Source organism: Dama dama, chromosome 26, assembly GCF_033118175.1.
Source record: "Dama dama isolate Ldn47 chromosome 26, ASM3311817v1, whole genome shotgun sequence".
NCBI lineage: Eukaryota > Metazoa > Chordata > Mammalia > Artiodactyla > Cervidae > Dama > Dama dama.
The window spans coordinates 31,595,527-31,611,885 of NC_083706.1; the positions used below are offsets into that span (position 1 = coordinate 31,595,527).

The 16,359-nt window shown below is 43.3% G+C and overlaps 1 protein-coding gene across 1 annotated transcript; it reads left to right on the forward strand.

The window, feature by feature from the left end:
* The first annotated feature begins 413 nt into the window (after positions 1-413).
* ABRACL (ABRA C-terminal like) lies at positions 414-15,350 on the forward strand. Its single transcript, XM_061129998.1, has 3 exons — positions 414-815; positions 6,160-6,226; positions 15,038-15,350. Exons 2-3 carry the CDS (start codon positions 6,166-6,168, stop codon positions 15,220-15,222), a joined length of 246 nt encoding a protein of 81 aa, XP_060985981.1. The 5' UTR covers positions 414-815; positions 6,160-6,165; the 3' UTR covers positions 15,223-15,350.
* The last annotated feature ends 1,009 nt before the right edge of the window (positions 15,351-16,359 follow it).

Sequence of the window (16,359 nt, forward strand, 5' to 3'; positions counted from 1 at the left end):
TTGACCCAGGGCCAAGAATTATAATAGCTTTATCCAAGTAAAGTTTCTTTGCAGTAAAGCAGTTTTCAAAACTGCATTTTCTTTCGCAAATCAGACCAGCCTGCTGTCATATTTGTAGCTATCTGAAAGCCCCCTGCCCTGGGTTCAAGTTCCGCGCAGTGGTAAAGAATCCGCCTGCCAATGCTGGAGCCACCGGAAACACCACTTCTATCCCTGGGTCTAGAAGATCCTCTGGAGAAGGGCATGGCAAGCCACCCCAGTATTCTTGCCTGGCAAATTCCCTGGACAGAGGATCCTGGCGGGCTACAGTCCGTGAGCGCAAGGAGTCAGACCGACTAAGCGCGCAAGCAAAGGAGATCTCAGCATTCTGCACGTTGGGGGAGGTTTTTTTTCTGGCGTTCGGAGAGAGATCGTGGCAGGGAGTCAATTTCCAGGAAAAGATGCGGGGGTTGCAGCTCCTTGGCTCCGAGTGGCGCGGGGCAAAGGTGGCGGTAACTGGAGCTCTGGATGCATTTTCCTAGAAGCCTCCAGCGCTCCGCCACCTGTGCGGAGTCTGCCCCCTTGTTGGCGTCTCCGCTAGGAGAGTTTCCTCCTCCTAGCTTAGTCCCCGGGAGTGTGGGCGGCCCCATTCCTGAGCGCTGAAACTCTGCCCCCCTCCCCCCGCTCGCCCTCCGCCTGCGGCACACCAACGAGCCTTTTCTTTGCCTCACTCACTTCCTTCCTCGGCTTCTTCCTCCCCAGTGCGTGGAAGAAGGCAACCAGCCCGCACCGACGCTGCCCCAGTTTTCTCGGAAAAAAACAGGAGGTAGAGATAGGTGAGTGATCGCCCCGGGAAGTGGCGTGCAGGTAGAAAGGATGGACTGGGGTAGCCGGGGGAGGTCAAACAGCCGGAGGAGGGGATCGCGGGCTGAGGTTGGAGAGCCAGGACGGGGAAGAGAGGGGGCTAAGGCGCCTGGAGGGTATAACTGGCATTGGGCTGAGCCGGGTGCTGGGGACCGCGTGGGCGCGCCCCCGCGCCCCCCCACCTCTCGGGCAGACTTCCGTACTCGGCTCACGTGACATTTTGCCGGTCCGGGGGCGGACGGGGCAGGGAGATCAGCAGCATTTATATATACATTTTTTTCCCCCTTTTTTCTTACCGCGGAGCAACTTGCCGGCTTTGCACTTGGAGAGCCAGTTCCGCAGAACTGAGCGGGAACAGACCGGCAGCGAGGGGCCAGGCTCCCCCCGAGGAATTCTGTGGCTTATGGGCAGTGGGCTTTGCGGGCGCGGGCGGCGGGTGCGGATCTGAACGCTCCGGGTTCTGTGTACCGGGTGGGGGGTAGTGAGAAGACAGTAGCGACTCGGGGAGCCCCAAGCTGGGTCCGTTTGCGTCGCTGGGTTTGGGCACCGGCTCTCGAGGCGCGCCTGGGGCGCGCCGATCGCGGGGGAGCGCGGGCCTCGCGGAAACAAAGGCTTCCGGGATGCGGATGCTGCGCTTCCCTGGGAGTCCCCCCGGACCCCGCTGTGCACCCCGGAGCGGGGGCCGAGCGTTGCGCCCCCTAGCTCTGCAGCGGTGCGGGTGATGACCGTCTGATGGCTTGCGGGGACAGGGTCTCGGGACCCCTTCCGGGCCAGCTCCCAACTCGGCTCGGGGATGACCAAATATGGAGTGTGTGCGCGCCTGCGAGGAGGCGGGAAGGAACCCAGTCATTCTTTGACCTGCACCAGCTGCTCGTCGGGGATTTTGAAGGAGGGCTGGGAAAGAGTGGCCAGCCCTAGTGAGGACAGGTGGCTCCCGATTCCCAGATGTCCCCACTCGAGTAGGCTTATTTCTTGACTTTAGAAAATCTCCAGGTATTGCCTCCAAACTTTAGAAAACAAACCAACCAAAATTAAAAAAACCGGAAAACCTGTTAAGAGGGTCCTTAAATATATCTTCAAGTGCCTACTGAAAGGGGAGCATTTCGGCATATGGCCCAGTCCGCCCACGTTCCGCTTTACTTGTGGTTCCCACGCACAGTGCCTAATTGGTTTCTGTCACAATGAGAGGGCTCAGCTAGCATCTGCCATCCCCTTCCCCTGAGCCTCCCATTGAGCCGGCTCTTTCTTTCCCTTAGACTTGCTTTGCCCGTGGCCTCTCATTGTTCTTGATCTTGCTGCTTGCACCAGCCCCAGGCTTCTGTCCTCATAAAAAAATGTCGTGGACCTTCCGAGGTTTGTGCAGCAGAGTATTTTATACTCCTTTGTCCTCATTAAATATCAAAGAAATAAACCGTGCCAGGTTATGTAGGCTAGCAATAGTTTTTAAGCCTGTCATTTTCCTACTCAAAATGATCAGTGCTGGGAGCCTTTTTTGCTTTTTAAGGGTTTTGTGTTAGTAAGTACTCAAATATTTCACACCAATACAACTTACCGTTACATTTAGTTCTATTTGCATAATAACCAGCCCCACCCCAAAGCAACAGAAGAGGCAGAAGGATGAAGTAAAAACAGCATTTAATTGTGAGAAACCCCTCTGAGTCAGTTTCATCATCCATAAAATAGGGATAAATAATACTTTGTAAGGGTCTTAGAATGAACACAGATAAGGAGCCTCGGGTGTAATTAATTATAAGGAAATTCTGGTTGTCTTCCCTTCTTCAAAGATGAACATGCATCTGCTTGATGTGATGCACATATTCACACTACTTAAGAGTGTGATTTCCTCTTTGAGTCTCATTATTAAAAGAGAACTATGACTGGTGTGAATGGTGGTGGGTGGAAGGAATGGAAAATGATGTTAAAGAGATGAATATTCTGGGTGGGAGGAAATCAAAGCCTCTGAGAATTAGAGGACTGTAATCCCCTTGGACATTTCCCTTTCCCTTTTGTCCAATGTGGGCCGATTTCCTTATCAACCTTCACAGATCTTACTACTTCTGCAAACTTTATTCACCATTAGACAGTTTTGATTATTAGAGAAATTTTTTCTCTTATGGCTTCCGAATCTGCCTTTCTATTTACCTGTCTATTCTACCCAATATGGTAATGCAAACAAGACTATTCACATGAGTACATAATGGAGTTTTATTTTTTTTAAAGCAGCAGGTCTCTTAGGGTCTCTAGGCTAACTTTAAAAGTTAAGATTCTTTAGAGTGCAAGTGACAGAAACTCAAACCAGCATAAGCAAAACCACAGAAGATTGATTAGTTCATGTACCAGGAAAATCCAAGATCATATACAGGCTCAATCATTGATGCACGGTTGACTTTTTTTGTGTGCTGGATTTATTCCTGGCAGGCTGTTTTCACATGGTAGCCGTTTATATACCGGCCGGCCATAAACTTAGAGCCCAGTAGGAGAGTGTTGTTTTACTAGTAGTCTGGCAAAATTCCTGGGCCGATCCCATTGTTCAAGTTGGGATCACCTATCCTATGCTCCAAACCAATTACTCTGACTTTGAACCATTCCTGGAGTCCAGAATGAGGCTCCACCCAAAATGAGATGAGATAAGAATAAGGAAGGAATGGCTCTATCAAAAAAAAAAAAAAATTGGACTGCGGGTGCCAGAAGATAGAAAGGGTGCTGAGCAGGGGAAAATGACAGCTATTCACCACACTGACATTAACAGGTTTTTTTCCTACCACTAGTCTCATGGCTTGTCTTTCAGTTGTGTCCTCCAGTTATATTTTAGCGTTTTAGTGTCTCTCTAAAACTGTATTTTGAATTGAATATAATGTTATAATTTCACCAATAACTATAAAGTTCTCACATTTGGACACTAATTTTTGATACTGGGTTTTATGTAGCTGCATTAACCTAAGATGTTGCATCTTGTTGCAGTGTTGTTTTTTAGTCGCTAAATCCTGTCCAACTCTTTTGGGACCCCATGGACTGTAGCCCTTCAGGCTCCCCTGTCCATAGAATTTCCCAGGCAAGAACACTAGAATGGGTGTTTGCCATTTCTTACTTCAGGGATCTTCCCTACTTGGGGATCAAACCCGTGTCTCTTGCATCTCCTGCATTGGCAGGCGGATTCTTTACCACTGAGCCACCAGGAAGCCCATCTTGTTGCAATATAAGCTTCTTAAATTATAAGATTTACACAAAAGTGTAGCAGATGGTAGTGGTGCTTTTAATTATTAACTATTAGAAATCTGGGGTCCTGATCAATATAATTTAAACATAGATGTCATTCTTGTTTTTTTAAAAGCTACCAAGAATTAGTTAAGATCTGTCTGAATAAAATTATTTCTTCCAAATCATCACCCCAAAGTAAACCATTCAGGCCATCCTACTCTTTTCATCCCTTATTTAATTTGGAAAACTTAGACTCTGCTGATGCCTCTTCTGCCCCTGCTTTTTCACCCTCATATTGCTGTTTCCAGTGTAAATTATTTCCTTCTTATGGAAACTCATTCTTCCTCCTTTCCTGCTTTACTTCTTCGCTCCAACAGAGTTGGGTTTCTCTCCTTCAGCTCTCCCTGCCGCTTCCCTGTTTCTTGCTGGTATCTTTCTCCTCCCACTTTCTGTAGCTGTGTGCCAGGCCCCCTTTAGGCTTCCTTTTCTGTCTCTGAGTCCACTTCCTCCCCTTAGAGCTCCTCTCTGTACCTCACTGAAATCAGCAGCTCCCTGTCAATAACCCCCACAGGTGTGTTTTCATCCCCTCTCACGCCTTTGCTCATTTTCCTGTTTGCCAGCCAATTATTTGTTGAGGTCCTACTCTTGGTGCCAGACGGGGAGCCGAAATAGCAGAACGGTCAGATCCCCGCAGAGAGGAGCTCACTGTCTAGTGATAAAAGGCAAAGTGAAAGAAAGTGAAGTCACTCAGTCGTGTCCTACTCTTTGCGACTCCGTGGACTGTAGCCTACCACGCTCCTCCATCCATGGGATTTTCTAGGCAAGAGTACTGGAGTGGGTTGCCATTTCCTTCTCCAGAGGATCTTCCCGACCCAGGGATCGAACCCGGGTCTCCCGCATTGTAGGCAGACGCCTTACCGTCCGAGCCACCAGGGAAGTACCTGATAAAAGACAAGAAGCTGGTCATTCCAATCAAGTGAAATGAAGAGGATGCGCATTACTGTGGGAACACACACGGGGGGCACTCCTACTCCCGGGTTTCAGGGAGGGCTTCCTGGAGGAAGCTGTATCTCAGTTGGGACTGGACAAGTGGAAGTTAACTCCAAGAAAGAGGAATAGTCAGAGTTGGGTTGAAGAAGCAGCAGTACCTGTGAAGGCTGGACGTAAGAGAGTGAGGGGACATTTGAGGAATGAGAAGAAGGGCCGTGTAGCTGCAACCTGGCATTCAAGGGCATAGATGTGAGGTGGCTGGAATGATGGGCACAAAGCCAGCCAATGGAGGACCTCATGAGCCAAGGGACCTCGCCCAGCTGCTGTGCTAACCCTGAACTCCTTCCTCATCCGAAGATGAATGGTGTTCACCACAGGCTCTCCATTGCAGTCAGATTGCATTAGGAATTGTTGGGGGAAGAGCACGAGTATTTGTGACCCGGAAGTCATCATTGCCCTGACCTCATGGTACTAAAATTGCACTTGTAGGGTTCCGCCTGGACCACCTTTTCACCTCGGGGCTCCTAGAGGGGAGGATGGTGTTGGTTTCTCCGGTTTATCCTGGTACCTCCAGCTCCTAGTTTAGGGCTTGCCCCAGGCATGCTGCGGTTTCTCCTTGTTTCTGTAATTTTTCCAACTACTTACCTGGTCCACTCTTCCCCCAGGAACCTCCCCGAAACCTGTGGCTTTCTCCTTCAAGCTCCCTTAATGCCTTGGACCCACCGCTCAAAGAGAGCTTGTCCCATTGCTAGTCATGCCAGGCCTTTCTCTGCTTCTGGATGATGAGGTCCCTGAGGGCGGGTCTTGTGTCACTCACCATTCTGTTTTTGGTGCCAGGCAGAGCCTGGGTTTGGAGTTAATAGTGGGTGCAAGGAGAATGGCTCCATTCTCCCCAGTAGACTGCATGGAGTAAGAGTGGGACCGCCCACCAGGGCACTTACAAAGATGGGGGAAATGGAGGTACTCTACCTGGGGGAGATACATCACACACGTGTTTTTAGGAAGAGGGACATGGTAAATTAATAGTGACAAATGCTGCATGAAAAAAACCAAGGGCCCTTGGATTTGGCAAGATATGCTTAATGGAATGTAGAAACTAGTAATACAGATTTTTTTTTTCTCCCTCAGGCAGCAATGAATGTGGATCATGAAGTTAAACTCTTAGTGGAGGAAATTCATCGTCTTGGTTCAAAAAGTAAGTATTAATATGATAGATACGGTGTTTCTTCTGAGTTTGCTTTAGAGCAAGGACTAACTCTTGTGGGTGCTGTGCTGTGCTAAGTCGATTCGGTCATGTCCTACTCTTTGGGACTCCATGGATCGTAGCCCACCAGGCTACTTTTTTCATGGGATTCTGCAGGCAAGAATACTGGAGTGGGTTGCCATTTCCTTCTCCAAACTCTTGATAGAAGCCTTAAAGTTTTGGCAGCTGTCAGCTAACTGCTTCTCAGCCCTGAAGTAATTTCTGGAGACACAGAGCTATTGGGGTATTGTGATTCTTATACAAAGAATGGTTGAGTTATTATCCTTTGAATGGGAAGAAAATCACTGTACATCTGTAACCTAGCTGCATTGAAATCTTGTCATTGAATCTTCTTCGAATTTTTGTCATACTATTAAAATTCATTTTTTTTTCCTGCTTTACCCTGCCACCATTTTGAAAATTGCCAAATGACTAGGGACTCGTTGAAATTGCAACACATTGTCTTTATTTTCTTCAAACTTTTGAATTTTGTATAATCAGGTATTTATGTATATATAACTAAAAGAACCCATCCTTTGGGTAGTTTTTTTAGAAAGTCAGCTTTTCCCTCAGCAGCATATAAGCAGCTACCATGAAGTTTGAGACATGTAAAATGGGGAGTATTAGTGCCCTTCTCCTAAATTGTAATGAAAACAACTCTTATGCTTGTAACTATAAGTATTAATATTTTGTACATCTCAGACCAGACATGTAATAGTTTGGGGAGCATTTTAAAACTTGTAAGAGCAATAGATGTATTCAGCAACAACTGGGATAATGGACCCCAAAGTTTTAAAATTATATCATGTAAGTGAAAAACAACTTTAAGAAGTACCTTATAAGAATTGTCCTGTCATTGTAGCCTTGTTTTTTTTTACACTGGAGGATAATTGCTTTACAATGTTGTATCACCATTATAGCTTACTTTTCTTACGTATAGCTGTGATTACTTATGAATCACAAATCATTTGAAATAACAAGAGGTAGTTTGAAAATCCCATGGTCATTATTATCAAACATCACCTGTAGTTTTCTTTTGCTTATGTAACATTACTACAAACTTTGTGACATGAAACAGCAAATGTAATATTTTTCATTAAGGATATATTGAAGTATAGTTAATTTAAAACATTGTCTTAGTTTCTGCTATACTCCAAAGTTATTCAGTTACACATGTATATGTATTCTTTTCCATTAGAGTTGGTCACAGGATGTTGAGTGTAGTTCTCTGTGCTATAGAGTAGGACCTTTCTGTTGATCCATTCTGTGTATAATAGTTGGCGTCTACCAACCACAAACTCAAACCCTCACACCACCTCCTCCTTGGCAACCACAAGTCTGTTCTCTTTGTGAGTCTGTTTCTGTTTCGTAAGTAAGTTCATTTGTGTAGTAGTTTAGATTCCACATGTTAAGTGATATCACGTGGTATTTGTCTTTCTCTTTCTGACTTCCTTCACTTGGTATGATCATCTCTAGGTCCCGCCATGTTGCTGCAAATGGTAATTTTTCGTTCCTCTTTGTGGCTGAGTAGTATTCCATTGTATGTATGTACTACATTTTTTTGTAAATAGTGTTATTGTGATCATAGGGCTGCATGTATCTTTTTGAATTATAGTTTTGTCCACATTTAATATCTTAATGGTTATGTAGGTTGGGAGTCTGCCTCAATCTGTTTGGGCTGCTGTAACAAAATACTCCAGACTGTGTGGCTTATAAACAGCAGAAATGTTATTGCTCATAGTTCTGAAGGCTGCAGGTCCGACATTACTGTGCCAACATGGTCAACTTGGAGTCTTCTAGGTCTCAGACTTCTTGTATCTTTTCATGGTGAAAGGGACTAGGAATCTCTTTGTAGCCTTTTTATCTATCATCAGTCTGTCTATCTATTATTGTGGTAACACTCATTTATAAGATCTTGTAAGTTTCATATAGAATAATATTGAGTTGACAAAAAAGACCATTCAGGTTTTTCTGTTACATCATATGGAAAGACTCAAATGAACTTACTGGCCACCCCAATACTTAGCACTTCAAAATAAGCTGGTTTACAAACTAGATGACTGTAAGGTAATTATCTTAACTTGTATAAGGAAGAAAATATTTTGAACATTGTAACTTCACCAGGCCTCCTTGACTTACCTATTCCTGGTAATAGATGAATTATTGAGTTGGAAAGCATCTATGGAGATACGTTATCTATTGACAGATTAAGGTTAATTATTTATGTTATGTCTGGAATAATGTTGGCTAACCTAAACTATGAATTTGATGACTAGATTGATGAATTTAGTTTTATCTGTTTCTTTTAAAACAAAGTTCTTTAAACCCTTTCATTTTTTATCCTATCACTTCAGTTCAGTTCAGTCGCTCAGTTGTGTCCGACTCTTTGCAACCCCATGGACTGCAGCACACCAGGTTTCCCTGTCTATCACCAACTCCTGGAGCTTGCTTAAACTCATGTCCATTGAGTTGGTGATGCCATCCAACCATCTCATCTTCTGTTGTCCTCTTCTCCTCCCACCTTCAATCTTTCCCAGCATCAGGGTCTTTTCCAGTGAGTCAGTTCTTTTTGTCAGGTGGCCAAAGTATTGGAGTTTCAGCTTCAGCATCAGTCCTTCCAATGAATATTCAGGACTGATTTCCTTTAGGATGGACTGGTTGGATCTCCTTGCAGTCCAAGGGACTCTCAAGAGTCTCCTCCAACACCACAGTTCAAAAGCATCAATTCTTGGGTGCTCAGTTTCTTTATAGTTCAACTCTCACATCCACACATGACTACTGGAGAAACCATAGCTTTGACTAGACGGACCTTTGTTGGCAAAGTAGTGTCTCTGCTTTTTAATATGTTGTCTGCTGCTGCTGCTAAGTCGCTTCAGTCGTGTCCAACTCCTAGTGACCCCATGGACTGCAGCCTACCAGAATCCTCCGTCCATGGGATTTTCCAGGCAAGAGTACTGGAATGGGTTGCCATTGCCTTCTCCGAATATGCTGTCTAGGTTGGTCATAACTTTTTTCCCAAGGAGTAAGTGTCTTTTAATTTCATGGCTGTAGTCACCATCTGCAGTGATTTTGGAGCCTCCAAAAATAAAGTCTCTCACTGTTTCCATTGTTTCCCCATCTATTTGCCATGAACTGATGGGACCAGATACCATGATCTTAGTTTTCTGAGTGTTGAGTTTTAAGCCAACTTTCTCACTATCCTCTTTCACTTTCATCAAGAGGCTCTTTAGTTCTTCACTTTCTGCCATGAGGGTGGTGTCATCTGCATATCTGAGGTTATTGATATTTCTCTTGGCAATCTTTTTCTTTTTTTTTTTTTCTCTTGGCAATCTTGATTCCAGCTTGTGCTTTATCCAGTCCAGCATTTCTTATGATGTACTCTGCATGTAAGTTAAATAAGCAGGGTGACAGTATATACTCTTGACGTACTCCTTTCCCGATTTGGAACCAGTCTGTTGTTCCATGTCCAGTTCTAACTCTTGCTTCTTGACCTGCATACAGATTTCTCAGGAGGAAGGTCAGGTGGTCTGGTATTCCCATCTTTTTCAGAATTTTCCACAGTTTATTGTGATCCACACAGCCAAAGGCTTTGGCATAGTCAATAAAGCAGAAGTAGATGTTTTTCTGGAACTCTCTTGCTTTTTCGATGATCCAGCGGATGTTGGCAATCTCTGGTTCCTCTGCCTTTTCTAAATTCAGCTTGAACATCTGGAAGTTCACGGTTCATGTACTGTTGAAACCTGGCTTGGACAATTTTGAACGTTACTTTGCTAGTGTGTGAGATGAGTGCAATTGTGCAGTAGTTTTTGCATTCTTTGGCATTGCCTTTCTTTGGGATTGGAATGAAAACTGATCTTTTCCAGTCCTGTGGCCATTGCTGAGTTTTCCAAACTGGCTGGCATATTGAGTGAAGCACTTTCACAGCATCATCTTTTAGTATTTGAAATAGCTCAACTGGAATTCCATCACCTCCACTAGCTTTGTTCGTAGTGATTCTTCCTAAGGCCCACTTGACTTCGCATTCCAGGATGTCTGGTTCTAGGTGAGTGATCACACCATCGTGGTTATCTGGGTCATGAAGATCTTTTTTGTATAGTTCTTCTGTGTATTCTTGCCACCTCTTCTTAATATATATCTTCTGCTTCTGTTAGATCCATACCATTTCTGTCCTTTATTATGCCTATCTTTGCATGGAATGTTCTCTTGGTATCTCTGATTTTCTTGATTTCTTATTTTTATCCTATAGAAAAGAGTTAAGTGGATAAAGATTATTTGGAAATTTAAATTCTTTAACAAATGTACCTTGAGTGCTGTCTTTATGCTCAACTGCTGGAGATGGGAAAATAAACAAAAGCCCATCTCAGCCCTGTGGGCCTCTTTAGGTAGTGAGAAGACAGATAAATTGGAAGCATGTTTTGGGAGGTGATTAAGAGCGTGTGCTCTGGAGTCAGACTCTGGGAGGAATTCCACACATTCCTGCTGTGTGACCTTGGGCACATTTCTAAACTTCTCTGTGCCTTGGTTTCCTTATTTGTATAATGATTCTACTCTATTTCATTGAGTGTTGGAGACACATTTTTCACACCTTAAAATCTCTGAAATAAGGATTATTTTATGATACATGGTATGCTATCGTTAAATTGGCAGTTTAATTGGAACATGAAATAATGGTGCTTCTTACAATCAATGGTGTCTTATCTTTGACAAAATGGTTAAGTGAGTTTTAATGACTGTAAAATGCGTTAAACAGTTCACTGAGTACTCAATAAATGGTAGCTTTCATTACTGTAATTGATGGTGAATGCTTTGATTGATATACATTCCATTTTTTAAGAAGTGCTATTAACTGGACTAAAGCAATCATAGAGTACTTCTCAGAGAAAGTGACATTTGAGTCCTTTTTTTTTTTTTGGTTTTTTTGAGTCCATTTTTGAAGAAAAAATAATTTAGCTAGAAAAGAGGATCTGGGATGCCAGGTAGATGGCCCAACGTGAACAAAGTTACCCAGGGAGGTGATTCTTATCACCCTGGATTACAGCAGGTTGCTCATTTTGACTGAATCACAAGATACATGGAATGAGATGGCAGGAGGCCAGGTGAGAGGTGAGGCAAGGGCCGGAGGATGAAGAATCGTATTCACTCTCTCTTAAAGGTGCTAGGGAGCCACTGAAAGATTAAAGTAGAAGAATATCAATTAAGCTTGTATCGTACAAAGTTTCTTCCACATTTTAAATTCTGTATGAATGTGGAGGATGTAGTGACGGTAAAAATAGAGAAGGGGAGACTTGTAAGGAGCCTGGCAGTTAGCCACGTGAGAATCAATTTGGGCCTGAACCAAGGAATTGTCCATGGAGAGGGAAGGCTAGAGCAACAGAAGATACAAGGAAGGTGGCATTGCTCGGACATTTGTCAGATTGAGGAGTTAGTGGGCAGGAGAACCCCAAGATTACAGCAGGGTTTCTGCCTTTGGTGGCTTTGAAACATTTAACCTAAATGAGAATTTACCATAGACTGGGCATGCTATAAAAGACTTTACCTACATTCTATGTTTTAATCCTTGTAACAACTCCGAGAGGGATATTTTTACCCTCGTTTGATGAATAAAGTAACTGCAGCTCAGAGAGCTTGAAGGACCAGCCAGGTTACCCAGCCGCTGCACTGACTCCTGTGATCAGTGAAAAGTTTTCATTGCCAACAAAGGGTCGTGCTGTTGGAAGTGAAAACATCAAACAGGTACCTCTTGGCTTTCCAGGCCAAGCATGGTCAGACTCCCTATTTTCCATTACCAACTTATTTCCTCCTTCTTCTCTTAGATGGTTTACTTGAGGTGAGTAAATTAGTCACTGTTCCCCTAGACACTTAACTTCTTTCACCTGTGCTTATGGCTTGGCATATTCTCCCATTTCTTTCACTCATAATTGAACCAGTGATCACCGATCTAGTGCTTAGCATGGGCTGGACTCTGCTCTATGCTTCAGAACTGTGTCCCCAGCCATACAGTGTGGGAGGTATCAAGATCCCCATTATACAGATGAGGAAACAGGTTTAGGGAATTTATGCAGATTTCCCAGGCCAAGCAACTAGCAGATGGCCAAAATTTCAGCTGAGGACTGTCAGGGTTTTTGTTTGGTTGGTTGGTTGGTTTTTAAAGCTCTGTATTATACTCCCCTTAAAGTCCGGTGGCTCAGAGGGTAAAGCATCTGCCTGCAGTGTGGGGGACCCAGGTTTGACCCCTGGGTCGGGAAGCTCCCCTGGAGAAGAAAATGGCACCCCACTCCAGTGTTCTTGTCTGGAGAATCCCATGGACTGAGGAGCCTGGTAGGCCACAGTCCACGGGGTTGCAAAGAGTTGGACATGACTGAGCAACTTCACTTTCTTTGCTTTCTTTCTTTAAAGTCCAGAACAGGTACCACCAGTCATGAAATCTTCCCTTCCTGGTCTAGCCCAGAGTATCTTGGTCTCGATAAACAATCATATACCTCTTTGTCTTGTTGCTCTACCTACTGTGCATATGGTTATTTCCTCATAGGAGGGGGAATCATTTCTTTGCTAGCTAGAAAGTGATTCTATCATTCCTTCTCTCTGCCTCTAGTGCCCAGCACAGCGCTATACCACAGGAGGAGTTTATTAAGCTGCATGCTGTAAGCTCTAATAGGGGAGCACCAGAACCCAAGAACCCTTCTCGCTGTGATGGCCTTCTCCTTCACAGGGGATACAGCTTTGGGAGGGAAGAACTTGGAGCATTGCAGTAGGATGGGGTGAAATGTTCAGCCAGGTAGATCGAGGAAGTGTCCTTGATTACTCTTATCTTTGAGACTTCCTCTTATTGACTTTTAACCAAAGATCCACTTTTTGTTTACCTCAATTAAAAATAGACTTTATTTTTTAAGGGCAGTTATAGATTTACAATAAAATTGAGCAGAAGGTATTGAGATTTCCCGTATACCCTCTGCTCCCTCACATGCATAGTCTTCCGTGTTATTAACATCTTCCACCAGAGGGGTGCCTTTGTTGCAGTTGATGCCCCTGCATCGTTGTTGTTGTTCAGTTGCTAAGTTGTGTCCGACTCTTTGTGCCCCATGAATTGCAGCACACCAGGCTTCCCTGTTCTTCACTATCTCCTGGACTTTGTTCAAACTCATGTCCATTGAGTCAGTGATGCCATCCAACCATCTCATCCTCTGTCAACCCCTTCTCCTCTTGTCCTCAATATTTCCCAACATCAGGGTCTTTTCCAATAAGTCTGCCCCTAATATCTCAGTTGGTAAAGAATCCGCCTGCAATGCAGGAGGACCCTGGTTTGATTCCTGGGATGGGAAGATCCCCTGGAGAAGGGCTAGACTACCCACTCCAGTATTCTTGGACTTCTCTTGTGGCCCAGCTGGTAAAGAGTCTGCCTGCAATGTGGGAGACCTGGGTTCCATCCCTGGATTGGGAAGATCCCCTGGAGAAGGGAAAGGCTACCCGCTCCAGTGTTCTGGCCTGGAGAATTCCATGGACTGTGTAGTCCATGGGGTCGCAAAGAGTGGGACATGACTGAGAGACTTTCACTTTCTTCCCATCAGGTGGCCAAAGTATTGGAGCTTCAACTTCAGTGTCAGTCCTTCCAATGAATATTCAGGGTTGATTTCCTTTAGGATTGACTGGTTTGATCTCTAGGATTGATCCTGCATTGACATATAATTATCACCCAGAGTCCATAATTCACATTACATTTCACTCTTGGTTTTGTACATTCTGTGGGTTTGAACTGATGTGTAATGATGTCTCCATCATTATAATATCACAGAGTGTCTTCATTGCTTTAAAAATTCATTGTGCTCTGCCTGTTCACCCCTCCCCTATCCTAACCACTGAAAATCACTGATGTTTTTACTTTGTTTTCTCTTTTTCCATAGTTTTGCCTTTTCCAGAATAGCCCATAGTTGGAGTCATATAGCACATAGCTTTTTTTCAGATTGCTTTCTTTCATTTACTAATATGTATTTAAGGTTCCTCCAGGTTTTTCATGACTTGATAGCTCATTTCTTTTTAGTGTTTATTTTAATTTTTAGCATCTATGTTAAAAACTGGCCTTCAAACTAGATAATGTAGGGATTCTGGTAAAGATTTCTTCATTTTTTGTGGTCACCACTCCTTTCCTGAGGTTTCTGAGCGTGTTCAGAACACACTTAGAGAAATACTGCTCCTGATTTGGGGTTTCTCCTATATTTGTTATTTTTACTGATTCAACAACTAACAGTTAGGAAGTTGAAATTTAGAGACTTCCCTGGTGGTCCGGTTAAGACTGGCCTCCCGTGCAGGGTGTACAGGTTCGATCCCTGATGAGGGAGCTAAGATCCTACACGCCTTGCGGCCAAAGAACAAAATCATAAAACAGAAGCAATATTGGAACAGATTCAATAAAGATTTTAAAAATGGTCCACACCAAAAGAAAAAAAACCTTTAAAAAGAATCAAAATTTGGACAGAGAGGAATGGTCCTCCATATGAGCACTGTAACACATTCACTTTTTGTTACTGTCTCTTTGTTCTCACTCCACTGTTTGTACCGGTGATACTAAGGCTAGAATATGTACTGCACATTGCATTTCCTCTGTTCCTTTTTGAATCTGGCAAGAAGTAACACTGAATTTTTGACAGTTGACTGCTACATTGTGATGTTGGTTAACCTCCAGTTGTTCATGAAAGATGATGTGTGTTTGCCATACGTGGTGGCAGTAAACAGACTTTGCATTGACTAACAGTATGTTTTCTCAATTAGATGCTGATGGAAAATTAAGTGTGAAATTTGGGGTTCTTTTCCAAGATGACAAGTGTGCCAACCTCTTTGAAGCACTGGTAGGGACTCTCAAAGCGGCAAAGCGAAGGAAGATTATAACATACTCAGGAGAGCTACTTTTGCAAGGTGTTCATGATGATGTTGACATTATATTGCTTCAAGATTAATGTGGTTTGCATAGCTCTGTTTATTGTATTTTGTTTGTTTCTGGTAAACTGGAATATTAAGTCAAAGGACAAACATAGGAACCTACTTAATGTATTTTTATAGAACTTTATAAACAAAACGAGACTCATTTTAGAAGTCTGTCCTTTTTTCTATCTTGAAAACAAATTTGTGTATTACACTGTAAAATGAACAAAACGTATTATTTTTCTCAGGAATCTGGTTGGAAAATGTAAACAATGGGGCTTTTTTGGTGGGGGTACCAGGAATGTTTGTTTCATAAATTATTCGTAGACAGTTTCTACAGATATTGAACATTCTGTGAATTCAAGAAACAAACTTGTAAGACTAGCTCCCACAAGGAATATAATGTTTATGTAATAAAAACATATAACTCCCTTAAAATTGTCTTATTGTCTTATTTTGTCATTTGAGATTTATGTACCTCACAGACTTGAGTTTTTGCATCAATATTAGGTAACTGCAGTAAAAGTTTTCTTAATTTGGAGAAATATTTTCTTAAAACTACAGAATTTAAAAAGTAGGGATGATTAGTGTTACGACTGGGCCCTGTTAAATATAGTGATTTTGATGCCTATAACGTGCTTAACACTGGTAGGGGACATGCCTAAAAGATGTAACCCAAAAACTTCACTTTCTAACTGGATTAGTCAGACCCACCTGAAACAATACAGGAGTATTTATGATTGCATGTTGCAGCTTGTAGTACAGAACTGAAAATGATACAGAATCTCAGGGAGGACAAGATCAGTGAAAGGCCTTATGGTTGGGAGAGGTATAGAGGAGGCAGAATTTGTAGGATTAGAGCTATAGATATTCAGAGGGGGAAAGATGGGATGGGTGAGGGTGATGACCCAAGGGAAGGCAGAGGGACATGGATTATTAGCAAGGCATGATTTGTGAGAGGATATCAGAATTCACTGGCACTTCATAGTCACTGTGAACATTTATTGAGCCTTTATTATGCCAATCCTCATATAACCCTGTGAGGTCGGTATTAATGTTACCTCCCATTTCATAGATGAGGTAAGAAAGACACATAGAAGTTAAGAGTTTGTTTAAGTTCACCTAGCCAGAAAGTGGGTAAGTCAGGGTTTTGAAATTTGACTCATCTAATT

Bases quoted from the DNA above. Each gene is read 5' to 3' on its own strand.
- ABRACL (XM_061129998.1), top strand. From the start codon at position 6,166: ATGAATGTGGATCATGAAGTTAAACTCTTAGTGGAGGAAATTCATCGT. The intron at 6,227-15,037 runs GTAAGTATTAAT...TTTCTCAATTAG, and splicing joins TCATCGTCTTGGTTCAAAAA to ATGCTGATGGAAAATTAAGT.